This window comes from Emiliania huxleyi, assembly GCF_000372725.1.
Source record: "Emiliania huxleyi CCMP1516 chromosome Unknown EMIHUscaffold_16, whole genome shotgun sequence".
In the NCBI taxonomy this organism is placed as follows: Eukaryota; Haptophyta; order Isochrysidales; family Noelaerhabdaceae; genus Emiliania; species Emiliania huxleyi.
Window position 1 is genome coordinate 583,555 of NW_005200982.1, and position 23,314 is coordinate 606,868.

General features: G+C 65.4%; 9 protein-coding genes across 9 annotated transcripts in view; 7 read left to right on the forward strand and 2 right to left on the reverse strand.

Annotated features, from left to right (window-relative positions):
- The window catches only part of EMIHUDRAFT_449435 (hypothetical protein), a gene marked incomplete at its 5' end in the record, with an annotated part of 4,470 nt that extends 3,708 nt beyond the window's left edge, over nucleotides 1-762 (forward strand). The window contains 2 exons of the mRNA XM_005785555.1: nucleotides 64-189; nucleotides 351-762. Of these exons, the coding sequence (XP_005785612.1) occupies nucleotides 64-189; nucleotides 351-560 (336 nt within the window). The 3' untranslated portion in view covers nucleotides 561-762. The remainder of the gene's footprint in view (nucleotides 1-63; nucleotides 190-350) is intronic.
- Nucleotides 763-3,404: 2,642 nt separating this feature from the next.
- EMIHUDRAFT_202409 (hypothetical protein) lies at nucleotides 3,405-3,827 on the forward strand (the record flags this gene model as incomplete). The annotated part of the gene is made up of 1 exon (XM_005785556.1): nucleotides 3,405-3,827. One exon carries the CDS (start codon nucleotides 3,405-3,407, stop codon nucleotides 3,825-3,827), a length of 423 nt encoding a protein of 140 aa, XP_005785613.1.
- A 558-nt stretch (nucleotides 3,828-4,385) lies between these two features.
- On the forward strand, nucleotides 4,386-5,072 carry EMIHUDRAFT_202410 (hypothetical protein; the record flags this gene model as incomplete). Its single annotated transcript, XM_005785557.1, has 2 exons — nucleotides 4,386-4,412; nucleotides 4,482-5,072. 2 exons carry the CDS (start codon nucleotides 4,386-4,388, stop codon nucleotides 5,070-5,072), a joined length of 618 nt encoding a protein of 205 aa, XP_005785614.1.
- Nucleotides 5,073-5,307: 235 nt separating this feature from the next.
- EMIHUDRAFT_434083 (hypothetical protein) lies at nucleotides 5,308-6,063 on the forward strand. The gene is made up of 3 exons (XM_005785558.1): nucleotides 5,308-5,467; nucleotides 5,534-5,968; nucleotides 5,992-6,063. The coding sequence occupies exons 1-2, from the start codon at nucleotides 5,318-5,320 to the stop codon at nucleotides 5,942-5,944; spliced, it is 561 nt and encodes a 186-aa protein (XP_005785615.1). The 5' UTR covers nucleotides 5,308-5,317; the 3' UTR covers nucleotides 5,945-5,968; nucleotides 5,992-6,063.
- A 437-nt stretch (nucleotides 6,064-6,500) lies between these two features.
- On the forward strand, nucleotides 6,501-9,743 carry EMIHUDRAFT_98879 (hypothetical protein; the record flags this gene model as incomplete). Its single annotated transcript, XM_005785559.1, has 3 exons — nucleotides 6,501-6,551; nucleotides 8,353-8,850; nucleotides 9,330-9,743. The coding sequence occupies 3 exons, from the start codon at nucleotides 6,501-6,503 to the stop codon at nucleotides 9,741-9,743; spliced, it is 963 nt and encodes a 320-aa protein (XP_005785616.1).
- Nucleotides 9,744-11,884: 2,141 nt separating this feature from the next.
- EMIHUDRAFT_426591 (hypothetical protein) lies at nucleotides 11,885-13,658 on the reverse strand. Its single transcript, XM_005785560.1, has 5 exons — nucleotides 13,589-13,658; nucleotides 13,224-13,567; nucleotides 12,918-13,131; nucleotides 12,614-12,805; nucleotides 11,885-12,533 (listed from the first exon to the last, which is right to left on the reverse strand). The coding sequence occupies exons 1-5, from the start codon at nucleotides 13,652-13,654 to the stop codon at nucleotides 12,033-12,035; spliced, it is 1,317 nt and encodes a 438-aa protein (XP_005785617.1). The 5' UTR covers nucleotides 13,655-13,658; the 3' UTR covers nucleotides 11,885-12,032.
- Nucleotides 13,659-15,393: 1,735 nt separating this feature from the next.
- EMIHUDRAFT_202416 (hypothetical protein) lies at nucleotides 15,394-16,050 on the forward strand (the record flags this gene model as incomplete). Its single annotated transcript, XM_005785561.1, has 2 exons — nucleotides 15,394-15,555; nucleotides 15,637-16,050. The coding sequence occupies 2 exons, from the start codon at nucleotides 15,394-15,396 to the stop codon at nucleotides 16,048-16,050; spliced, it is 576 nt and encodes a 191-aa protein (XP_005785618.1).
- Nucleotides 16,051-17,953: 1,903 nt separating this feature from the next.
- Nucleotides 17,954-19,822, reverse strand: EMIHUDRAFT_98882 (hypothetical protein; the record flags this gene model as incomplete). Its single annotated transcript, XM_005785562.1, has 2 exons — nucleotides 17,954-18,636; nucleotides 19,759-19,822. 2 exons carry the CDS (start codon nucleotides 19,820-19,822, stop codon nucleotides 17,954-17,956), a joined length of 747 nt encoding a protein of 248 aa, XP_005785619.1.
- A 658-nt stretch (nucleotides 19,823-20,480) lies between these two features.
- The window catches only part of EMIHUDRAFT_202418 (hypothetical protein), a gene marked incomplete at both ends in the record, with an annotated part of 3,448 nt that continues 614 nt past the window's right edge, over nucleotides 20,481-23,314 (forward strand). The window contains 4 exons of the mRNA XM_005785563.1: nucleotides 20,481-21,485; nucleotides 21,558-22,009; nucleotides 22,298-22,562; nucleotides 22,665-23,063. Of these exons, the coding sequence (XP_005785620.1) occupies nucleotides 20,481-21,485; nucleotides 21,558-22,009; nucleotides 22,298-22,562; nucleotides 22,665-23,063 (2,121 nt within the window). The remainder of the gene's footprint in view (nucleotides 21,486-21,557; nucleotides 22,010-22,297; nucleotides 22,563-22,664; nucleotides 23,064-23,314) is intronic.

Here is a 23,314-nt window from a genome sequence, read left to right on the forward strand (position 1 = left end):
CGGGCAAGAGAGGCGAAAGCAGGCAAGGCCAGCATATGACGCTGCACCTCCCTCTGCGTGCAGGACGAGCCGACCAACCACCTCGACTTGCGCGCGCGAGAGTACTTGGGCGACGCGCTCCGGTCGTTCGACGGCGCGGTGCTCCTCGTCTCGCACGACCGCGCCTTTGCCGCGCACGTCGCCACGCGGGTGGCCGAAGCCTCTAGAAGGATGCGGCCTCCCTGCCTTCCTCTCGGCTGCGTTCCATCGTGTGCTCGCGCGAGGCTGTATTCGTATCGCTGTCTATGCGCCGCATGCGCGGCATGATGCACCGTACTCGCACCCTGACCTTCGCGTCTTCGCAACGCAAGGTGGCCGAGCTGCGCGGCGGGCGGCTTCACGCCGAGCAGGGCGACTACCGCGCGTACATCGAGCGACGCGACGAGCTGCGCGCGCGGATCGACCGCCGCGCCGTGTCCGCGGGGTTGCCGGCCGAAGGAGGCGAGCGCGGCGGCACAGACGGAGCCTCGTCCGATCGCCCGTCCAAGCGGGCTGCCCGGCGGCGGCGGTCCTCGAGGTGATTGTGAGAGGTAAAGAGCCGCGTTCAGGCCGGCCGTAGTGTGAGGGTTGTTTTTGGGGAGAGGGCGGCCCCCGCAAGCTCGCAGGTTGAGTGGAGGAGAAGCTCAGTCGACGGCAGAGGCCGGAGCTCCGTCTCCCGGCCCCCGCGTTACCCGCCGTTCTACCTAGTTCCTGTAGGTCTCCGTTATCTCATATCAATATGGGACGATGCTGAAAAGCCAGAGAACTCTCCCCCAACATGCAACAATTCACTGTACAATACGTATCGTGAGGGCTAGACCCGGCTACTCAGACCACCCCCCCTCGAGGAAGTGAGAACTGCTCGGCTCACCCTGATCACACATGCTGATTGCTGAACACACAAGCTCCTCTTTGTAGCTCGATCGCTGAGCCCTGCCCCTGGTCTGACAGCACGACACTCGACAGCAAACCCCGGACAGCGCCTGACAGTGCCCGACAGCCTGACAGCGTTGACAGCACTTTCTCTGACAGCCTGACAGCACGTATCTGACAGCCTGACAGCAGAGCCTGACATCAGAGGTGACCCGTCGCTGTCAGGCCCTAACGTGACAGCCTGACAGCTGCCCGACAGCCCGACAGCACACAGTGGCCTGACAGCAGCGCTGACAGCGCCCGACAGCCCGACCAGCCCGACAGCAGCACAGACCGTACACAGGCCGTGCAGCCTCTTTCTTGTGCCCCATGAGGGTATAACAAAACTATTACATGCAAAGACATGTGAGTGTGGTCTATCTAGTCATGGGATGGTCATGGGTCTCTCTCTCAACCCTCTCCCGCCCCACCTCTGCGGACCCGCGGCTGTGCTACTACAAATTATGAAGCTACCAGCTAGCCTTCTGGGGCCCTACATGCCTACGGCGTCTGGGTGGTGGTGGCCGCCGCCGTCTGTGCCGCCGCCGCCATCTGCGCTCCCCCCAGGCGGCCGCCGCGGCCGACGGCACGGTAGACGCGCGCCGCGCCACTGGCAGCTCGAGCGCAGAGTACCTGCGCCAGCTCTCGATGAGTCAGCGCAGCAACGGGGTCTTCATCAACGACCCCAAGGGCCTCTTTATCCTCCGGTTGTACCGTGAGGTGAAAAGGGTGACGGGACCCCCCCAGACGGCCCGCGCTACCAGAACAGAGCGTGCAAGTACTACAAGCTGACGAGCGACAACGATGGGGAGGCCTTCCGCTGGACCAGCAACTACCAGATCATCAGCAAGGTGTACCTGAAGAAGCACTCCCCCCTGCCTCTCTGCTATTCTCTCAGTGCGGCAGACAAGAAGATGGTGACGTCCACCATGAAAAAAGGATGGTGGGAGCTGGACCGGAGGCAGAGTAGAGACTAGAGTATGTGCAGCAGAGTCCTGCTGGTATCCTCTTGATAGTGTCATAAGTGTGGCTGGTGTGTGTCAGAGCCTGACAGCGCCCCGGACAGCACCACCTGACAGCACCTGACAGCACCGGCCCTACGTCTGACAGCAGCAGCAGCCTGACAGCTTTGACAGCTCCGACAGCGTCTGACAGCAACACCCGACAGCTCCGACAGCACCCGACAGCTACAGATCACCTCTGATGTCAGACAAGCACCCGACAGCACCCGACACTGACCCGACAGCACTGACAGCACCTGACAGTTGGTCTGACAGAGGCACCTGACAGTGTCTGACAGTGCCCGACAGCCCGACAGATCGATCACCTGACAGCACCTGACAGCCTGACAGCCAGGGCTCAGCTCGATCGGTCACACCGCCATCACCGCCGCGACGTCTCCCAGTGAGATGCGTGGAGAGGGGGGGACGACACCGCTCGAAACACCCTCTGGGGTCCGCGGGTCCCTCAGCCCCTCAGCGGCGTGCACCTCGATCCTGTATGTACCGTGTTTGTGATGACCCCTCCCATTGTGCAATGAACACACCAGTGAGGGCGAGACGATCGAGGGGTCCCGTACATGCGGAATCGACCCTATCCAGTGCTCAAGTGCTCAAGGTCGCGTGCGTTACGGCGTGAGGCAGCGGCCGCGGTTACCCTGGTACCATGTGAGTGAGTGAGTATTCTTGATACGAAACCACGACGACACACACCAGTCGACTCGCATCGGTTGCCTCCATGAACGGCGGACACACACACACACACCTGGTACCACTTGGTATGTATGTATGTAGGAAGGCGAAGAACAGTCAGGCTCGGACTGGACACCAACGCGGTATGGGTGGACGCTGGACAGATGATGACGACACGCACGAGCGACACACAGACACAAACAAGCTCACAAGACACACAGCCAGCGGGCTGCCACACATCCTGAGTGGGCGTACACATCACTCAGGCCACGTCCCCCCTGTCGCCCCCCCCAGCACTCCAAGGTGCCAAGAGACAAACAACAGCACAACAACACAGACAGGCGACAGGGGCGAACGTGTGAGACTAGAGCAGGCTTGCTCCGCCTCTAGCAATCTCGCCGCCAGCCGCAAGGCACGGACGAGACCGTGTGTGGGGTCATGTGAGGTGTCTATGGACGCCCTCCTCAGAGGCTAGCGGCCAGCCGCTAGCCCTATCTCGCACTCACGGGCAGTGACAATTCAATGGGTGAGTGTTTGCGAGCAGAGGCGCGTGGGCTGATTCTAGATCGCACGCCATGGCATATGACTTGGGTGGGCGTGCGACCGCAGCGCGCCCGCCGTCAGCTCGACGGGGCGCGCGTGTCAGCCAGAAGTTTGCCAGTAGAGCGATCCTGGTCTTTCCGAAGACGAGCCCCGCGCTCCTCGCAAGAGAGGTTAGCAGGCGCCGCTCTTGGTAAAAAGAAATGCGGGGTCGTGACGCGTTGGGAAGCGAAGCAAGCCGCCATGTTGGGACGCTGCACTGCGCTGCCGCGGCTCGCCTCGCAGCGCTCTCAGAGCACCTCCTCCTCCCCGGGCGGGCGGATGGTCGCCGCCGCTGCGAGCGGCGACTCCGACGCCGCCTTCGCCGCCTTCAAGCGGCAGCAGGAGGAGCTGGCGCTGCGGCGGGACCGGCAGTTCATCTACTCCGGGCTCCTGCTGGCCGGCATTGCGCTCTTCTTCTCGGTGCGCCTCTCGCAGCGCGCGCGCATCCATGAGGACGAGCGCCACGCCACGCGGCTGCGCATGTACGCCCAGATTGAGGAGAGCGACCAGCGGCGCGAGCGCCTCCTCGGCGCTCTGCCCGAGCTCGCGCAGACGGCGGCGCGACTAAAGCCCGAGGCGGCGGCCAGGGTGGCGGCGGAGGTGCGCCACGTGGCGACCAAGTGACATGAGCCTCGTTTGTGTGTGTGTGTGTGTGCGCGGGGAGTATAACGGGGCCAGTACAGGCCCTGCGGGTACAGGCCACGCCTTTGAGCCCACTGTGAGGGGGCGACACAGCGAGAAAAAGGCTCGTCGTCGCGGCCCCCCTCCCCTGGGAGAGCCGGAGGAATTGGTTTGCGGTGTGGCGTGTGGCTGCGCGGCGATCACAGGCAGGGCCAGGGGACGAGTCGACGAGGCTTCTTCACGACTTGTGCCATAGGATCCCTAATAGCGACCTCCCGCCAGGCACCGACGCTTGCCGCGACTGAAGCGGCAGGTGTGCGCACTGGTTGCGTCGTTGTGTGTGTGTTCTCTCGGCCGAGGAGCAAGCGGCGACTGGACCTGTCTGGTATAGCCCCAGCCGACTCCGCGTGAACTCTCGAGGGATCTCGAGTTGCGGAGCTCCCTGCTGCTCGGTGTACGAACTCTGTTCACACCGAGCAGCTGGGAGTGGCTGCGGCAGGCTGCGGCTATAGCAGACAGCGACTGGACTGGTACAAAGAACGGGCCGGCCCCACCGAAGAGATGCTCGCAACGCTCTTCGTCCTCTCGGTGCGGCCTGCGCCACCTGCTGCTGCTGCGCTCCGAGCTGCTGCACGGCCACCCGCGACGCGCCGGCAGGCGCTCACGGCGGCCGGCGCCGGCGCCTTGACGCTCCTCGCACCGAGCGCAGCGCTTGCGACACCCTCGAACGAGGAGCTGCGCGCAGCGAGCCGCTCCCCGGAGGCTGGCGTTTTGCGGCCGAGCGGCCTCCGCGTCATCGACCTCGTCGAGGGCGACGGCCCTCTGCCCGCTCTGGGCGACCGCGTCTACGTCCACATCAAGGTGTGGGGCAGCTCCTTCGACGCCGGCGAGCCCGCGTACGCGACCTGGGCGGCCGACGGGCGTCCCAGCATGTGGTTCCTGGGCGAGCCGTCGGCAGTCGTCGTCGGTCCTCCGTACATCCCAACTACGACAGTGCCGGCCGGCATCGACGAGGGGGTGCTTGGTATGCGTGAGGGCGGCTGGAGGCGGTTGGTGGTGCCGGCGAGCGCCGCGTACGGCGCGGAGGGGCTGCCGCGCCCCGGCGGGCGAGGCCTCTTCAAGGTGCCTCCAAACTCCCCCATCTTCGTCGATTTGCGGCTGGTGGATGGCGGCGGCGGCGGCTGCGACCGGCTGCTGCGGCTGCAGGGCCTGCCAAAGAGCATCTCGTGCATCCCGGGGAAGATATGAGACCGTGTTGTACCAATAGGCCCGGGGCAATAGGTTACAAGTAAGCAGCGCGTGTCGCTTTTCAATGGATGTGGCTCTTACGTACATTCCCGGAGGAGGACTGCTGACAGGGTTTGCGATGCTTTTCAGCAGGAAAAAATAACTTATTTCTTTTTCCATTTTTTTCACGCCGAGCACCCCTGCCGTCTGCGGAAATGTCTTTTTTGCAAACGCCGTTTTTCACGCGTGTCCCCATCGCCATCGGCATGCAAATAAACGCCGACGCAGGCTGGCAGGACGAACGCCGACGCTGGCCGCGCACCGTGGCCGCTCTAGGCGGGGCCCTGACAATCATCGTTCTTGCTGCGCATGCCTCGCGCATCTACGCAGCAGCTGTGCCGGAAACTTTGCCCATGGCGCCGGCTCGAGCACAGCTGCGGGAGGCGAGAGTTTGATACTGACGCCAGTCCGCCTGTTCACAGGAGAAGAGGTACGCTCCTACTCAATTCGTCCGCCCGTGCCATACGTTGGCCGACTGCGGGCGGCCCGAGACCACCGAAAAAGCCTCTTCGGGAGAGGCGCCGGATGCTGTCCGAGCCGCGTGGCACGAGGCGGCCGAGGCGTTGAAGGTGGCTCCTTCGTGGTGGAGGTCTGGCACCAGCGACTCCGCCAAGATCCACCACGCCGACGACAAGATCCACGCCCAACACCATCACGTTGAGCCAAAGACCACGAGGTCATTCGAGGCGCCTCTGGCGGCACTGAACTTCTATGGCTATGATGCGCGCGCGAAGCATGGCTGGCCGGAAGGGCCGGCGGCAGACGCGGGTTCGTACGACATCGGCTGGTCGCTGAGCTCCTACGACGCCGCAGAGGCAGCCGCATCGACCTAGGTAGCGAGAGACTCTAGATGCTTGTGCAAGCTTGTAGAGAGCTAGGGAGAGAGCCGCGCCTTTAAGAGAGTGGTAGGGCGGAGCGGGTCACTGAAAAAAATTACAACTGAAAAAGAAAAGAGCGACCGCGCAAAAGCTTCCACGTACGTCCCGAGAGCGAGAGCAGCTCAGTAGTAGGTTTATGGCCGGCCTTATCTTCGTCCCCGTGGTGCTGTTGTCCAGTTCGCCGCCGCCATTCCTCGTTCCTCCTCTGCTACCGCCGCCATCACCGCCGCCGTCTCCGACGCCTTCAACGCCGCCGTCGCCGCCGGCGCCACCACCGACGCCTCGGGCACCGCCATCCGACCCCTCCCTCCCGCCCACAGGAGAGTAACAAAGGAAACCGCAGCGCTGCCCAGGATCGAAATCCGCCTCCTTAGCTTGGAGCACTTGGAGTGCAGTTATTAACCTGACTTCCAGGGCCGGCTAGCTCAAGAAGAATTTAAACAAAAGAACTCTCTCTCACGACCCAGGCGCGAGAAACGAATCTGCGAGGCGTGGCCGCTTATGCGGCCCGATGGGGAGGAACGGGGCGAGCCCCCTCCAACCCACCCGCGCTAGGTCCTGGGTGACGTAGGGGAAACCCGGCGAGCCTCGGGAACTAGCCGGGGCAGTCGGAGAAGGGGCAACTCCGTGCACTGACGGTCGGCCGTCAGAAAACACCCTGCGTGGATCGCGTCACACCAATCCTCGCTACCCAACGCGGCCAAAGGATATCCACCTCGAGAACCTCGAGAACCTCTCTCACAGCAGACAGGCTCAAGAAGAATTTTGGCACGGAGTCAGAGCCCACCGTTCTCCGCCAGCCCACAGCAGTCATGCCCACCTCGCGCTCCCGCGCCAACGCCGCGCTCCGCACGCCGCCGTCGCCGCCGTCTGCTGACAGCGCGCCGGGTGGCGAAGTCCCAAAGAACGTCCTGAAGGCGGCCGAGAATGGCCGCTTGGGAGCGGTGCGACTGTGGCTGAATGACGGCGGGAAAGCCGACACTCTCGCTGAGTTGCCCTCTGAGGTCAGCGGCCGTCCGATTCCATGCACCCTGCTGATGATCGCCGCACAGCACGGGCACGCGCAGATTGTCGAGCTCCTCCTGAAGCGTGGCGCAGAGATCAACCTGCAAACCAGTCGCGGCACCACTGCGCTCAGCAATGCCGCCTACTACGGCCGCGAGCGAATGGTGGAGATGCTGCTGCAGCACGGTGCGGAGATCGGGACGGCGCTGGTATCTTCCGCCCACGGCGGCAAAGAGCGGGTGGTCGATCTGCTGCTGCGGCGTGGCGCGGAGATCGACCTGCAGTACAAGAACAGTGGCTCCGCGCTGATTCTCGCCGCCTACTTCGACCGCCCCGCCGTCGTGCTCCGCCTTCTGCGGGCGGGCGCAGACATGACGTTGCGCGACGAGAATGGCTTTTCGGCGCTGCAGTGGGCCAAGGAAAGGGGCCACGTCGAGTGCGTCCAGGCCTTCAAGACGTACCTCAGGGAGGTGGCGGTGAGCCGGAGCAAGGCACCGTCGGCCGAAGCAGGCGGCGCAGGGGCGGCGGGTGCGAGTGCCGCGGCCTCTGCTCCGAGCGGCGAGGGTGGCGAGGAGGCCGAGCCGAGCAGCGGGGTTTTGTCAGAGGAGGTTGTGCTAGCGGCTCGGCGAGGCGATGAGGAGGCGGTGCTGGCGTGGCTCGACGGCGGCGGGCGGGTCGACGCGGCGTTCGATTACGTCTTTTCGAGCGGCTCTCTGAGCGGCATGACGCTGCTGATGCTCGCTATGATGAAGGGCCACGAGGGGCTGGCCGAGGCGCTGCTCCAGCGCGGCGCGGATGTCTCGTTGCAGACCAGCGATGTCTCGTTGCAGTCTGGCGACGGCGGCACCGCGCTGAGTCTCGCCGCCGTGAATGGCTTCGTGAAGCTGGTCGAGTTGGCGTTGCGGCACGGCGCGGCGATCGACCAGCGAAGCAAGCTTTTCGGGAATACCGCGCTGATATTGGCCGCCGGCAAAAGCCAAGAGACAGTGGTCGACTCGCTGATCCGGCACGGCGCGGCGATCGACCAGCAGTCCAACGCCGGCGACACTGCACTGATTCAGGCCGCTTTCCGCGGCCACCTCACCGTCGTGCGTCAGCTGCTGCGGGCGGGCGCAGACGTGACGGTGTGCAACACGAGTGGCAAGACCGCGCTGCAGTGGGCCAAGGAGCAGGGCCACACCAAGTGCGTGCGCGCCCTCGAGGAGCATGCGGCGACCGAGAAGGCGGCGGCGGAGGCGGCGAAGAAGGCTGCGGAGGCGGCGGAGAAGGCGGCGGAGGAGGCGGCGTGGGCCGCGGGAGCGGCGGAGAGGGCGGCGCAGAGGGCGGCGGAGGAGAAGGAGGCGGCGCGGCACGCCGAGGAGCTGCTGGCGGAGGTCGAGGCGGAGAAGCGCGCCAACGGCAAGAAGGGCAAGAAGAAGAAGAAGGGCGGCGGGGCGGGCGGGGCGGGGCCGTCGCAGGAGCCCGAGGAGGGTACCGAGGCGCCGTCGGAGGCAGACGCAGCCGAGGCAGCGAAGAAGGCCGAGGAGGCGAGGCTTCTCCTGCTTCTCGAGACGCTCACCGAGGAGAGGATGCGATTCGGCATCACGGCGGAGAGCCAGGCGGCGGCGGCGGCAGAGGTGGCCGAGGCGGCGCGGCTGGCCGAGGAGGCGGAGGCGGCGGAGGAGGAGGCGGAGGCGGAGGACGAGGCTGCCGCAGAGGAGGAAGCGGTGACTGAGGCGGCGGCGGCGGCGGCAGCGGCGGCGGTGGCGCTGGCGGCGGCCGAAGCGGCGGCGGCCGAGGCGAAACTGGCCGCTGCCAAGGAGAAGCGCGCGGCCACTGCCGCTGCGAGGGCCAAGGCGGCGGCCGCCAGGATGGCGGTGGAGGCGGCCCAGCGCGCATGAGAGTGCGTACGCAACGGGCATGCAGCAACAGTGAGCACAGAGTACCACGGGGAGCACGGGGAAGTGGAGGGGGGGGGGGAGAAGTGGGTATGTGTGGAGCGTGTGGAGAGGCTGGAGGCAGGAGGTACTAGAGTAGAGGACCTGCCGACCAGGTGTCACCTCTAACCTAGTGGACCACAGTCCACACGCGTATACAGTATTGACATGTGAATATATCTCAATATCCTGTCAGTGTCGAGAGAGAGAGGAGACAGCTGCTCTGGGACACAACCGATATCAAAAAATAACATGAACTGAGACATGACATTCTTTAGGTTTGACATGACACATGTCGCGCGCGCGGCGCGCCGGCTCTCGGGCCATCGATGCACAGAGCCACCCAATGCTTTGCATGACCATGAGCCCCTCCCGCGAGCGCGGCCTCGGGGCCTCAGTAGACGCCGGGGCCGCAGTAGACGCCTAGGCGGATGGAGACGCGAGGCGGCGACGACGAGACGCGCCTGCTGCGTCGGCGCGTGCAGGAGATGGAGCAAGCCAACCTGGAGCTGAAGAGCGAGTTGGCGGACGTGGAGCGCCGGAGGCGACACCTCGCGGGAATGGTTTTCCGCCTCCAGAGGCGGAACGCCGTCCTGTCGGCCGCGGCCGAGCAGCGCAGCGGCGCCGTCTCCTTCCTGAAGAAGGGGAGCGGCTTGTGGTCGCGACAGGTGCATATTTTGTCGACGATGCTCGCGCGCTGGCACGTCGACAACGTGGTCGAGCTCTGCTTGAAGACGCTCTACTTCATGAGAAGCGGGCACGCGGCTCGGACTCACGTTGCACTTGTCGACCCAGAGTACGCCGAGGCGGTGGCGGCGCGCAACGCGAGCTGAGACCCCCCGGTATTTGAGAACTCTAAACGTGACTAAAGAGAGTAACATGCGCCCGTAATACCAAAAAAAGAGATGGTTCCTAATGGACCACCTGGTCCCGAACTAGAGCAAAAACTCTCAAGCCTGCAGCTGCACCGAGCCCGCGGGCGAATACTCTGCCGGCCACGGGCGGCCGATGTCGGCCGCCGTCTTGGGCCAGAGGCGGGGGGGGAGCTCGAGGCGGGCGCGGCCCGTCGTCACCGCATCGGGGAGGCGCCAGCCCGCCACCCCGTCTGGCAGAGCGTGCCACCCCACCTTCCGTAAGAAGGTGGGGATCGGCAGTGGCGCCCATTCTTGCAGGAGCGCCCTCTTCGTGTGCTTCACCAGGATGTTGCGCTCGCCCAGGGAGTACTTGACCTGCTTGCCCGCCTTTGGGAACGAGGGCATGCCGGTCTAGCCGTTGAAGATCACTAGCGTGAGGTAGGCCGTGAGCGTGCGGCCCGAAAAGGTCAGGCGGAGGCGGGAGAGGAGCGCCATGTCCTCGTAGGACGCGCCCCCGCATCTAATGCGCACGTTGCCCACGCTCTTCAAAGGGTCAATGTGGTGGAAGGCGACGGCGTCCGCGACGTCGAGCTGCTGCTCGAGCTGCAGATCGAGCTCGCCTGCGAGCGCGTGGAGGCCGCCTCCGCGCCTCTGGCGCAGGAAAGAGATGAGCCCGCGCGCCACCGCCTCGTCGTGGATGTAGGGAATCGGCAGCGGGATCTCCCACGCAGGCACGCGCTCCCCTATCCTGCGGGAGCAGACGCGCCGGTGCAAGGCGGTCCGAAAGTCCGATAGCGGCTGCTGAGTCACCGCGACCGTCGGGGCGGCCACACGTTCGCCTCGGGCTCAACGGTGTCGCCCCTGAAGTTTGACCCCTGCCACTGCACGATGAACTTGCGCTTGGCCCCGGAGCCGATCGAGCCGTTCAGGCGTGCAACCTTGTATGCGAGGCCGTCGAATTCCTCGTCGTCGTCCTCCTCCCTGTGTGCAGGGGGCGCGTGCGCTTCGATAATCCGCGTGTCCCGCTCTCGCGGGCGTCTCTCTACGATACTCGATGACGCGTCTGGATCGGAGCTAGCCCGTGCCCCAAATCACTGCCCAACACGGTTGGACACGGAAGAGCGTGAACGTCGTGCGCGCCGCTTGCGTGTGCGGTACGGCGGTCCGTCGGGGGTTGCCGGCGGGCAGGGGATGCTGTGGTGCTGCGGAGAGCTGGTGTTGTCTGAGTGGCCCGAGGGCGGGTGGATGTTTGAAGTCTGTGACGCGCGGGGGCGCGGACCTCGGAGGGACTTTGCGCCTCCCCATGGCTAGTGCCATTTCACTGTGGCACAGCTCGCGTTACAAAACCTTGATTTGACCATTTGCGCAAAAAGGTACACCTCGGTGCCTTCCAGAGGCAGCTGCGACCCCACCGAGTAGACGGCGGCACACAGCAGGTGGCGCTGTGTGCGCCCGTCCACTCAGCGGGGTCGCAGCAGCCTCTGCGCGTCCTGGGGAGGTACATTTGTTGCGCGCCGGAGACGACTCGACGCCTCTGAGATCGGAGATCAAGCTCTGACAGGTCGCACGTCGCTCCTTTGACGCCGACGTGACTCACCCGTGCAGATCACATCAGGACACGGTCTCGACACGCTCGGTACGACGCCTGCGACCCGTCTTGGGTCAGGTGGCACGACGCTCATCGCGCCTACCAGCGCTGCCGTACAGGTTGCCACGACGAGGTCGAGCACGCTTCTATACGCTCGCCGAGCCTTCCTTTCCATCCCAGTAGGCAGCCTGGGAACGGTGGCGGTCAGAGGCAAAGCCTAAGAGGGGTGGTGGAACCACATGTCACGGCTACTGCCGGCTCGACGCCACGATAGCCTCCGAAGGCTGACTTTGCGGCACCATCATCGGACGATGTCGACGAGTTGGGTCGCTCTCGCGGTAGCCAGATGACCTCTCTTCCTAGGATCATCGGCCATGGCCGCAGGGAGCGCGGGGGAGGGCGCTGGAAGCAACACGGAGCTCCGTTGGAGACGTTTTCAAGATTACGTTAGCGTGTCAGAGTGCGGAAATGGCACTACCACTAGCCCATGGGCCATGGTGCAGGCTGGTGACGCCCGAACCAAGACTCTTTGGGATGCTCGATTTGGGTACAAGGCGTCTAGGGACGGTTTCGCCAAGTGTTTTCGTTGCGCTAAGAGCTAACCTAGGGGTACGGCAGTCAGACCCTACGGCTCTACCAGTGGAACCTGATCTCAGAATGTATCCGAGCTCCAGAAGTCACTACTTCGGTGACGTCGGCACGACCGAGCCGCCGACGATAACCTCCACCGAGCCGACCTTGATGACGCGGCCCGGCTTCGAGACAGGCGACGGGGAGGGGGTCGGCAGGGCGGCGAGCTCATCGTCAAAGAGGAAACTCTCGGCCTCGTTGGCCTCGACCATCTCGTCCATCGTGGCGGAGATGGCGCCGCTGCACAACGCCTCTAGCGGCAGGATGGAGAAGGGCTCCTCGATCTGGATGCCGATCTCCTCGATGCCGAAGAGGAAGAAGGCGAGGAAGGCCGTCGCCGGTATGGTCAGCCAATGGTTCCAGTAGTTGCCTGTCGCCTCCCATAGCCCGAACGGCACGCAAATCATGAACGAGGTCAGAAAGCGCGCCGTGTGACGCGTGTACACCAGCGGCACGGGCGACTTGAAGATGCGTTCGCACGCGCCCGTCAGGTCGACCAGCATAGCCACCGACTGGTCCATGCGCGCGCGCGACATGGGGTCGAGCTCCGCCTTACGGGGGGAGACGCGGCCGAGACATCAGCCGAGACATCAGCCGAGAGGAGGCCGCGCTGAGAGCCGTCCAGCATCACCTGGCGGATGTTGTGCGACATGGCGGAGAGGCAAAACATCGGCCGATTCTTCGCGGCCATGCAGGCGTCCACCTGCCGTCGCGGAATGAGGCCCGCCTCGGCCATTTCCAGCAGCTCGCTCCGGTACACGGCGTCGTCCGTCGGGCCGCGCAGGAAGTTGCGCAGCCCCTTGCAGAAGGCGGCGGTGTTGGCCTGTGTAAACAGGCGTGCACATAGGAATGTCGCTACATATGTCTCTCGGCCGCATCTCGGCCGCATCTTGGCCATCTCGGCGATACTCGACGGTATCTCGGCTGCTGTTGGCCTTTTGGCGGTCGCGCAGCATGTTGCCCTCCAGCGTGCGCGGGTAGAAGGTGTTGGACTGGCGCACCACGTTGCGACATGTGTTCACCACGCCGCCCCACAGCGTGCGCGCCTCGTTCCATCGCGCGTAGCCCGTATTTGTGCGGAAGACGAGGAGCAGCGACAGCGCGGGCATCGCCACGGTGAAGGGCATGGATGGCAGGCTCCACGGGCCCCTGAGCAGACAAGGCGAGCGCCTTCCCTCAGCACAAGCCTGGGATGAGGAGAACGCGGGCAAGGGGCACGGGTTGAATGCGGAGGCTCTCACCACTGCCAGAGGCCTGCCAAGGCACCCGCGTGCTTGACGCCTTCGAGGTCAGTGTACGACTGCAGCAGCATGTTCGCGCCCACGACGGCCGTGGCGATCGAAGTGAAAACGACGAGCTCGTCGCCCAGGTTCTGCGTGACGCCGCTCTGCCCGATGGTCATCATGTTGCGGAAGAAGCGGTCGCTCGAGCGGTGCTTAATCCACTCGTCGTGCATATAGACGGTGCGGCGGTACTGTCTGGACTCCTCGGCATACGTGTCGTTCGCAGTGATACGAGGGTTGGCCAGAAGGCTGTCGAGGGCGAGGCGGATGCTGGCGCGTGGCGCGAGTGAGCGCTGCGGCAACAGCAGTGCGCGCGGCGGCAACAGCAGTGCGCGCGACACGTGGAGGATGGAGAGCACAACCATGCTTCGCATCGCTCTGAAGAGCATTGACCTCGGAAACCGTGACTTGAGATCCTTCTGTCCACCTGGATGTGATTTTACCCACTGCACTCCTAGAGCTCCACGATTTCGGCCCAGAGGGGTGGTTGAGGGGTTGAGGGTTGAGGGTTGAGGCCCCCCCTCAACCATCTGGTTGACGGTTGGTTGAGACCCCCCGTCAACCCTTTAGTTGGTTGAGGGTTGAGGCCTCCGGGGCCTATTCACAGGCTCGCGCGTGATCACAAGATAAATAACTGGAACAGCCCTGCCGCCAAAAACTCATCGCAAGCCCTGTCCGATCTTATGCACTCCTCTTTTACATAATCAGTCTGACGATTTCATGCACATGTCGCGCATGCACATGCACATGAAAACAACTCTAACACTCACACGCCATTTGGGGCCTGGAGCCCTGTTCACGCGCGCGCAAGACGTGCAGACAGGGTTGCCAGGTGAGAGCGAATGGCGCGGTTCACGCCTCGCACAACAGAGAGAGAGATGCGCTCTGCATGGTGGGACATAAAAGAGAGCGAGTACTTGGGCGAGTAGGCCGTGCGGTCGACGCTGCCGCGCGCGACTTTGCGCGCGAGGCGGCGCAGCTTGAGAACGGCGGTGGGCGAGAAGCCGCCGCCGAACGTCTCGTGGAGCAGCAGGTTGAAGTTGTTGCGCTTGACAAAGATCGCGTCGTGGTAGAAACCGCGATGCGCCTTGACGTAGCCGTGGCCGTTCTAAAAATCTGCACATGCACATGTGCTCACTTGCATGAAACGCGCGCGCGTGTGTGTGAGAGAGAGATTTTCTTGTCTTCTTATGTGTGAGAGAGATTTTTATTAACCAACAAGAAATCACGACTCTCACAGTGATTTGGGCTCGGAAGCTTGTCAGCCCTCAGCCGAAGCTGGGGCCGGTCCCGTAGCCGAGAGAGCCCGCGTCGATGAGTTCGAACGGTCGGGAGGCCTTGCGAAGAGGCCAGGGAGTTGGCTAAGACTAAGTAAGAATTTATCAAAAACAACTCTCTCACAGCAGACAGGCTCGACACAGGCGCGGACTGGCACGTGCTGGTAGTAACACAGGCACACCACCGCTCCACCGGAGCCGCACAAACCATGCAGAGCGCATCTCTCTCTCTGTTGTGCGAGGCGTGAACTCTCACCTGGCAACCCTGTCCGCACGTCTCGCGCGCGCGTGAACAGGGCTCCAGGCCCAAAATGATGTGTTTGAGTGTTAGAGTTGTTTGGTGTTGCTAAGCGACTCCGTTAAGGAAACCACAGCACGCCGCAGGCGCGGCCCCGAGAAAGGGCTAGACAAGAGTGTGAACGGGAGCTCGCACAAATAGCTTTGATCCTGTGAGTCGAGTACCGACCGCACGCCTCACTTTTCACAGGGGGGGTCTCGCTCGTCCGTATGCGGTTGGGAAAAGGAACATGCTGAAGCCGCCAGGCAAAGCTTGTGCCGTGAAGGGCTCGCACGCGATCCCAGCCAGGCAGGAAGGAAGGAAGGAAGGCGAACCTGTTTGATCATTCACAGACCTTATTATTGGGAAGAAAAAATAATTTCGCCGCGCGCTGGTCTATGAGAGGTTGAGGTGCGCAACACAGGGCCATTCACACTTTGACCTTGTACTCGAGTAGGTACCTAGGTACAACTCACCAAGAAGCTCGCTGCGGCTCGGCGCCGCCCGCGCGCGCCCTCCGCAAGAGTTCACCAGCTGCATCCGCTGAACGCGACTGTAGGTCCCGAGACCAGCCATGGACGGAAATGGCGACGACGACCGAGGACGGCTCGACCGCGAAGCTGGCGATGCCGCCGCCGAGGAGCGCTCGCGCTCGCGAAGCCCGCCGCGCGGTCCGCCAGCGGACGAGCCGGCGGAGACGGACGGAGGCAACGGCGGCACCGACGCCGAAGGGCACGTCAGCGCAGAAGGCGGCGGCGAAGGCGGCGGCGAGGGCGGCGGTCAGCTGACTGGCGTCGCCCTGCGCTGGAACGAGAAGGGCTTCGGCTTCATCAAGCCGGACGACGGCTCGGACGACATCTTTTGCCACCTCTCTGCGATCCGCGACGGCAACATGCTGCGCGAGGGCGACAGCGTTCGGTTCGAGAAGCAGTACGACGCGAGCAAGGGCAAGGACCGCGCGCTCAACGTGTACGGCGGCGTCGAGGGCGAGGATCTGCGCGATAAGCGCGGCGGCGGCGGCGGCTTCACGGGCCAGCCGCGCCCCGGCAAGAGTGTGGGGACGGCGATGCGGTGGAACCTCGACAAGGGGTATGGCTTCATCAAGCAGGCGCGGACCTGGTGGGTCGTGCAGACAGAGCGTCCCCTCACGCGCCCACGAGCCTGCGTACAGGACGACGGCGGTGAGGACCTCTTCGTCCACATGAGCGAGGTCAAGGACGGGCAGGTGTGATACGCCGAGATTGACCGAGATACGCCGAGATTCGCCGAGATGTCGAGCTGAGATGAGTCCACGCGCACGCCGCCCGCCGCCAGCGCCATCCACAGCTGCGATGAGCCGCCGCGCGGCCCGCCGCCCGGCCTTCTTTTCACAATTCGCGCCTGGGTTTAGGTGCTGCGCGAGGGCGATCGCGTCGAGTACACAAAGGCGCAGAGACGACCCCCGAGACACTCTCCGCTTCTGCGCCGTCGCCGCCCACACCGCCGCCACACACTTCGCTGCCGCTCCACACCTCCCCCACCACTCCACACTGCCCCGCTCCACACTTTGCCCGCCGCTCCACACCTCGCCCGCCGCTCCACACTTTGTCCGCCGCTCCACATTTCGCCCACCACTCTCCACACTTTAGCCCTCCACACCTCGCCCGTAGGCGTTCGACGAGCGCAAGGGCAAGGACCGCGCCGTCGACGTGTACGGCGGCTGCGAGGCGCCGGCGCCGGCCGCGGGCGGCTACGGCGGCGGCTACAGCGGCGGCGGCGGATACGCCGGCGGCGGATACGCCGGCGGGGGGCCGGGAGGCGGGTATGGCGGAGGGGGCGGGTACGGAGGGGGGGGCGGCGGGTATGGCGGCGGAGGCTATGGCGGCGGGGGAGGCTATGGCGGCGGGGGAGGCTATGGCGGCGGAGGCGACCGCTACGGCGACCGCGGCGGCGGCTACGCCGACCGAGGACCCGAGCAGCGCCACGGACGCCCAGCAACCCGACCCCTGTGCCGACCCCGCCCCCGACTGCGACAGGCGGCGGCTACGGCGGCGGAGGCGGCTACGGCGACCGAGGAGGCCGAGCCGCAGCCCGCAACATTCGAACTTTTGCCCCCCGGCCCCGCCCCTGACCTCGCCCCGGCCGCAATACTCGAGTAGGCGGCGGCTACGGGGGCGGCCCTCCGCCGCGCTACGACGACCGCGGGCCGCCTCCACGGTACGAAGACCGCGGCCCTCCGCCTCGCTACGAGGACTACGACCGCGGCGGCGACCGGTACGGCGGCGGCGGCGGCGGCGGCGGCGGCGAGCGATACGGCGGGTATGGCGGCGACCGCCGCTGAGGGTCGGTGAGGGGGCGGGGCGGGTCAAGGCGCCCACCACCAAAGCTGCCGAGAGATTCGGCCGGGTTGGGGGTGGCCACGCGCCACCCGGGGGGGGGGGGGGGGGCATGCGGGGGAGCACCGGTCACAGGGCTCGGGAGCCGATGGCGGAGCGGGAGGAGGGCGCGAGGGGCAGGAGGCAAGCACGCGCTCGCAGAGAATGGTGCTCTGAAAAAGGTCAAGCGAGCTCCCTGGCTGAGCCGGTCGCAGCGCTCGACAGGATGCGATACAGATCTCTTATAAAGCCGTAAACCACGTATCCAACACCTCGAACACTCGCTTGCTTTTTTTTCGCTCCAGTCCTGCGGATCTTCAGTAGTAGACCGGAGGGCTACGAAGCCGTTCACACTCCAAGGGGTTGCACCTCGAACCTGGTACGGCTCTACCTGCGCCCGCAGGCATGCCCATGCGGTAGCCGAGGGGGCCCACAGCGCCCCAAAATCCACCATTGTGGGATTTCGCGCAAAAGCATGACTTTGAAAAGCTCGCATATCCCTGCGGTGAGCGCTGTGGTCGCCGCAGACTGGCTCCGACTTGACGGCGGCATGGAGACGTGATGCCTCAATCCCGCGTCAGTCCCCGAGCGAACTCCTCTACATAGCGCCACCTCGTGAGCTGTCCTGTGAGTTGTGTGCTGTGTGTCCAACAGTCCGGACCCGGTGCTACGGCCGGTGACAGTGCGCCTCGTGTCGGCTCCCGAGCCAATCGTGTGCAGCGTGTGTGTGCGTGTGGACCTGTCCTCCATGCTCTAGGAGGTGTGTAACACTGACTGAATCTACAAGAACTCTGATTCTGTCATCATGCTCACAAACTCGCAGAAGTCGAGGTGGCCGTCGCGCTGGTCGACGTCAGCGCTCTCAAACAGGTCTCTGATCTCACCCCTTGTCATCCCACACGAGGCAAGTGCTGCCTGCAACTCTGGGAGTGTGAGGGCTCCCGACCCGTCGGTGTCGAAGATGTCAAAGATCGCGCGGAGCTCCGATAGCTGCTCCTCCGACATCGTGAGCGGCAGCTCGTTTGGGCCTTGGGGCCCTTTCTTCACCCAGGAGAGCATCGTTTCCATCTCTGTGTGCGTGGCGAGGGGGAAGAGCACCGCGAGTAGCTCCGGAAAGCTAATTTCGCCGTCTCCGTCCCGGTCCAAAGTTCTGAAGAGAGGCTCGACAACGTCGGCAATATCGATCCCGGCGGCTGCCTGCCGGACGGCGAGGTCCTTGGACTGCAATGCCGCGCGTGCCTTGTCCTCTTTCTTCTGGATGAGGGACTGCCGCATTTCGTTGAGCGAGATTGTGCCGAACCCGTCCCCATCGTACTCGTCGAAGACCTCCTTGAGCAGGAGCACGCTCTTCTTCGAGTATTTGGACGCATGCTTGTCTTGCCTGCCTGTTCGCTCTCCTGCATGCGCCGCGTCTTTCTGTCGCGCTGCCTCGCGCGCCGCAATGCTCCGCTCGCGCTTTTCCGCTGCGAACGCAAGGGTGCGAGCGGTTAATCGCGGACGCGAGCTGCAGTCTGGGAGGACTGCGGTTAGGTACCTACTTCCTGTCGACGCGCGCGTTCGCCCTCCTCGATCTGCTTTTTCGTCTGGAGTGCCTGCGCTTCCGTGTCCTACATATGATCGTCTGTAGTGAGCCAACGATGGAAACGGCCGTGGCAACTTTTGGTCGACGAACAAATGTTCTGCTCACTCAGTATACAGTGAGAGAGACACTGAGTGGGCCCCCGGCCGGACCATACAGAGATAAGCAATGAGCAATCTATTGGTGGACACCTAGTGCATCATGGCACACAGGTCGCCGGGGTTCTCAACTGGCTCTTCACCCACGGCCACGCGCTGCTTGCAAAGAAAGACGGACGAGGGCGCGTACATGAACTGCAGCGGCGGAAGGCCGCCGGCAGGGTACTAATTCGGAGACCCCCCCCCCCCCCTCTCCTACACACAGTGTACTCACGGGGGGGCGTTGGAATGCGGAGATAGTAACTGAGGGAGGGTGTAGAGGATGTAGAGCGTAGAGCGCTGTAGAGCTGTAGAGATGTAGAGCGCTCTGGAGCGCTGTAGAGCTGTAGAGCTCTACATCGGCTGCGTGACGAACTGCCTCCGTTGTAGAGCGATGTAGAGCGCGATTTTGTTGTAGAGTTTGTTGTAGAGGCTCTACAGCCAAACCGCCGGGAAGGCAGTGACTCAAAGAGGTCGAGTCGCACTAATGGGGTGTCTCCGAGCTTACTGGAGCTCTGATGGACGGCCCTGACTATCACTGACACACAGAGAGTCACTCTGACGGCACACAACACCCTATAACTGCGTCATGACCAGCCTGCCATGCGTCGCCGGTGCCGCATTCGTCGCTGTGCTTCTTTAGCAGGCGGTGGACTGTCGGCTGCGAGGACGGTCGCATTTGCGCGAGGCGAGGCGAGCATTTAGACGCGTTGCATGCGCCATGACTCGCGCCAGCGCGTGCGGGAGCTCCTGGCTGAGCGTTGAGTCCAAGCGAGTTGCGCTGGCCACGATCGCTACGCCGAGCCGAGCTGACGCGCCGAGGCGCCGGCCAGTCGCAGCCGCGAGGCATGCCACAGCAGCAGAGGCACCTGCCACCCATTGGGCGGGCAGACAGAAGGCCAGGGCAGCACTGGCAAGTGCAACGCGCCTCATGTCGGAGAGCGACCGTGCCTCGTTCGCCGCTTATGATGTAGAGTTTGTTGTAGAGATTTCACGTTGTAGAGCGCCTCTACATCGCTCTACAACGGAGGCAGTTCGTCACGCGGTGGATGTAGAGCTCTACAGCTCTACATTGCTCTACAGCGCTCCAGAGCGCTCTACATCTCTACAGCTCTACAGCGCTCTACACTCTACATCCTCTACACCCTCCCTCAGGATAGTAACTGCTCTCTGTGCACTGTGGTGCCCCCTTTGGCACTTTACTCTCCTGTCCCGCGTGACTCTCTGTCTCACATGAGTTTCTTCCCTCGATTGTGTCACGTGGGTTTGCTTTCTGTGCGGCTTTTGTGCGCGGCTCGCGCCCTGCTTCTTGTGTCTTACATCCTTGTACGACCCTAAACGCGAGACCCCGGCTGCCCCTTCGAGGCTACACGCCGGTGCCACTCTCGCGTTTCGAACGGGTTGCAAGTGTTTTGGCCGCTTGTTTAGGCCGAGGCGCGAGGGCCCAACTTCAGAACCGTGCTTTTTGGGTTGGGTTGGGTTGTTGGGGTTTTTTTTTTCGCTCGCTTCAGGTTCGTGGGCGCGCATAAGGGAGGCGCGCGCCAGACCCCACCCGCCAAAAAGTGCAAACCCTTCCTCTTGCGTAGAAGCCATGATACAGCTTCTCCTGCTTGCGGAAGCAACCGATGCCGTCCCGGAAGCGGCGCTCGCATGCGCCGACCTGAAGGGCGACTGTTATTTCTGGGCGACTGTCGGCCATTGCGAGGACAACGCGGGCTTCATGGCGCGTACCTGCTCGCTATCCTGCGGGTCGTGCTCACCTCCAGACAGCGCGCCCTACCCGCTGCTGGATAGCGCCGCTGCAGCGCCGTATTCTTTGGCCGCTGCCGCCGAGCGGGCTGCTGCAGCTCCGGCGCCGCTGCTGCTGCTGTTTGACGGCGCGGGGAGCGGGAGCACCCAGCCGCTCGGGCTACCGGCCGGAGAGCGGATCGTGAGCCTCTCTGCGGGCGAACTTCATCTCCTCGTGCGGACGGCCTCCGGCGCGGTGTACGCCTTCGCGGACAACGCCATGGGGCAGCTGGGTCGGCCGCTCTCCGCCTCGCGCCTCCCGTACACGGCGTGGCAGCCGTACGCGCTGCGGTGGCCGGGACGGAGCGGTGGGCTTGCGGCGGCGGCGGCAGTCGACGCCTGCGCAGGCCGAATGCACTCTGCCGCCGTGCTGGCCTCCGGCGAGGTGTTTGCGTGGGGCGACAACGGGCACGGGCAGTGCGGCGTGCTTCCTGAGGAGACGCCGATGAGCGTGGCGCCCGCCGAGCTGGAGATGCTGGACGCGCCTCTCGCGCTGCCGGCGCGAGTCCCGCTGCCCGAGCACGCCACCGCCGTCGCGTGCGGGGAGCTGCACACCCTCGTCCTCGGCGCGTCGGGTGCCGTCTACGCGTTCGGCGACAACGGGTTCGGGCAGCTGGGCGCGCGGACCGAGCACGCCGTCGAGACGCCCCTCAAGGTGCCTCTCCCGCTCGAGAAGGGCGAGGCGGTGGTCGGCCTCGCCGCGGCCGCCTCGCACTCGCTCGCCCGCACGAGTGGCGGCCGCCTCCTCGGCTGGGGGGACAACACCCACGGCCAGCTGGGCGAGGGCCGGCGCGGCTTCACCGCCTCGGTGCTGAGCGGCGCGGCCGGCGCGCCGCCGAGCGAGGCCGAGTTCGAGGCGGAGTTTGACGTGGCTGCCGAGGCGGCGGCGGTGCCGCTGCCGCTGCGCGCGGGCGAGGAGGTGGTGGAGGTCGCCGCCTCGTCGTACCACTCCGCGGCTCGCACCAGCGGCGGGCGGCTGCTGCTGTGGGGCGACAACTCTTTCGGCCAACTCGGCGCAGAGGCGAGCAACGCGTCGCAAGTCGGCGAGGCGCACAGCTCCGAGCCGTTCGGAGGCGTCGAGTTCGGCGCGGCCGCGCTCGCGCTCGGCGAGTACCACACGCTCGCCCTCTGCAACGCGTCTCACGTCTGGTCCTTTGGATACAACGGCCGCTACCAGCTCGCGCGCACGCGCGGCGTGCGCTGGGACGGGATGCCGCAGCGGGCGGAGCTGCCTCTGCCCAAGGCGGACCCGCCGTCCCTCCTCGCCGCCGGCGCCTATTTCTCGGCCGCCGTCTCGCGCAGCGGGCACCTCGTCGTGTGGGGCGAGCACCCGTCCGCCTCACTGCTCCACGAGACGGCGCTCGGCGACGAGGCCGCCGGCGCGGGCGCGCCCGAGGGGGCCGGGGCGGCGGAGGCGTCGGTCGGCGAGGGAAGCTCGCATTGGAGGAGGGGGGAGGGCGGGGCGGGGCAGGGGGGGGGCGGCGACGAGGCCGAGGACGAGGCCGACGTCGACGGCGGGTACGAGCCGTCCGCCTTCCTCGGCGGCGACGCGTCCGTGCGAGCGGTGCGCGTGTGTGGCTTCCACCTCCTCGCGTGGGCGGAGGGGAGGAGCGCCTCGAGGAGCGCAGCCGAGCGCGCAGGCGCGGCGCCGGCGTCCGGGCTCTACACGTGGGGCGAGAACGCGGCGCGCCAGCTCTGCCGCTCGCTCGACGGCGGGCTCGACTACGACGCCGAGCCCGGCCTCGCTTCGAGCGTGGCGGGCTTGCTGCCCGACGGCGAGCTACCGGTGTTTGGGTGCGGCGGGTTCCACACGCTTGTGCACGCCGGGGGAGGGCCGGCCGTTCTCTCGTGCGGCGGCGGCGAGGAGGACGACGAGGCGGACTCCGTGGGGGAGCCAGGGGACGAGGGCACGGGCGCGGCACCGCCGGCGGCGCCGGGGCTAGAGAGGGACGGCTCGGCGGCGCGCCTGCTGCTGCCGGGGATCGAGGCCGAGGACTCTGTCGTCCACCTCGCGGGCGGGCACGTGCATTCGGTCGCACTGTCCGCAAAGGGCCGCGTGTGGACGTGGGGCTCCAACTCGCACGGGCAGCTGGGCTGGGCGCCGGTCCCTCCCCCTAGCGAGGCTGCGGTCCGGCTCTTCCCTCCCGGTGCGGTGAGGCTACCCCCGCGGCACAGGCCGGAGAGCGCGCCGGCGGCGACGGCTGCGCCGCCGCGCGTGGTGGCCGTCGCAGCGGGCGGCTACCACACGCTCGCGCTGACGGAGGAGGGAGACGTCTACTCGTGGGGCGCCAACCACCACGGGCAGCTTCTGCGCGCGTCGCCGTCGCCGGTCGATCCGATGCCTCGGTGGGCAGCCGTGCCGGGGATGACTCCGGCGCCCTCTCCGGTCGAGAGGCGCGGGGCGGCTGGCGGCGGCGGCGGCGGTGGGGCGGCGGGCGGCGGCGGCGGTGGGGAGGGCGGCGGCGGGGAGGAGGGCGCCGCCGCCGGAAGGGCGGCGGCCGGTGGGGAGGGCCGGCTGCCGCGCCCGCGATGGCGGCCGCGGCACGGCGGCCACACCGGTAGCCGGAAAGGCGCCCCTAGCAAGGCCCCGCTCCTTGCCATGGGCCAAGCTGTCTGCACCGCCGGCCCGGCGTGGGA

Excerpts from the sequence above, each read along its gene's own strand:
- EMIHUDRAFT_434083 (XM_005785558.1), top strand. The coding sequence starts at position 5,318 with ATGCAAATAAACGCCGACGCAGGCTGGCAGGACGAACGCCGACGCTGG. Across the intron at positions 5,468-5,533 it reads TGCCGGAAACTTTGCCCATG|GAGAAGAGGTACGCTCCTAC; the intron begins GCGCCGGCTCGA and ends GCCTGTTCACAG.
- EMIHUDRAFT_426591 (XM_005785560.1), bottom strand. The coding sequence starts at position 13,654 with ATGCTCTTCAGAGCGATGCGAAGCATGGTTGTGCTCTCCATCCTCCAC. Across the intron at positions 13,132-13,223 it reads TTGGCAGGCCTCTGGCAGTG|GGGCCCGTGGAGCCTGCCAT; the intron begins GTGAGAGCCTCC and ends TTGTCTGCTCAG. Across the intron at positions 12,534-12,613 it reads TGTCGCACAACATCCGCCAG|GCGGAGCTCGACCCCATGTC; the intron begins GTGATGCTGGAC and ends TCCCCCCGTAAG.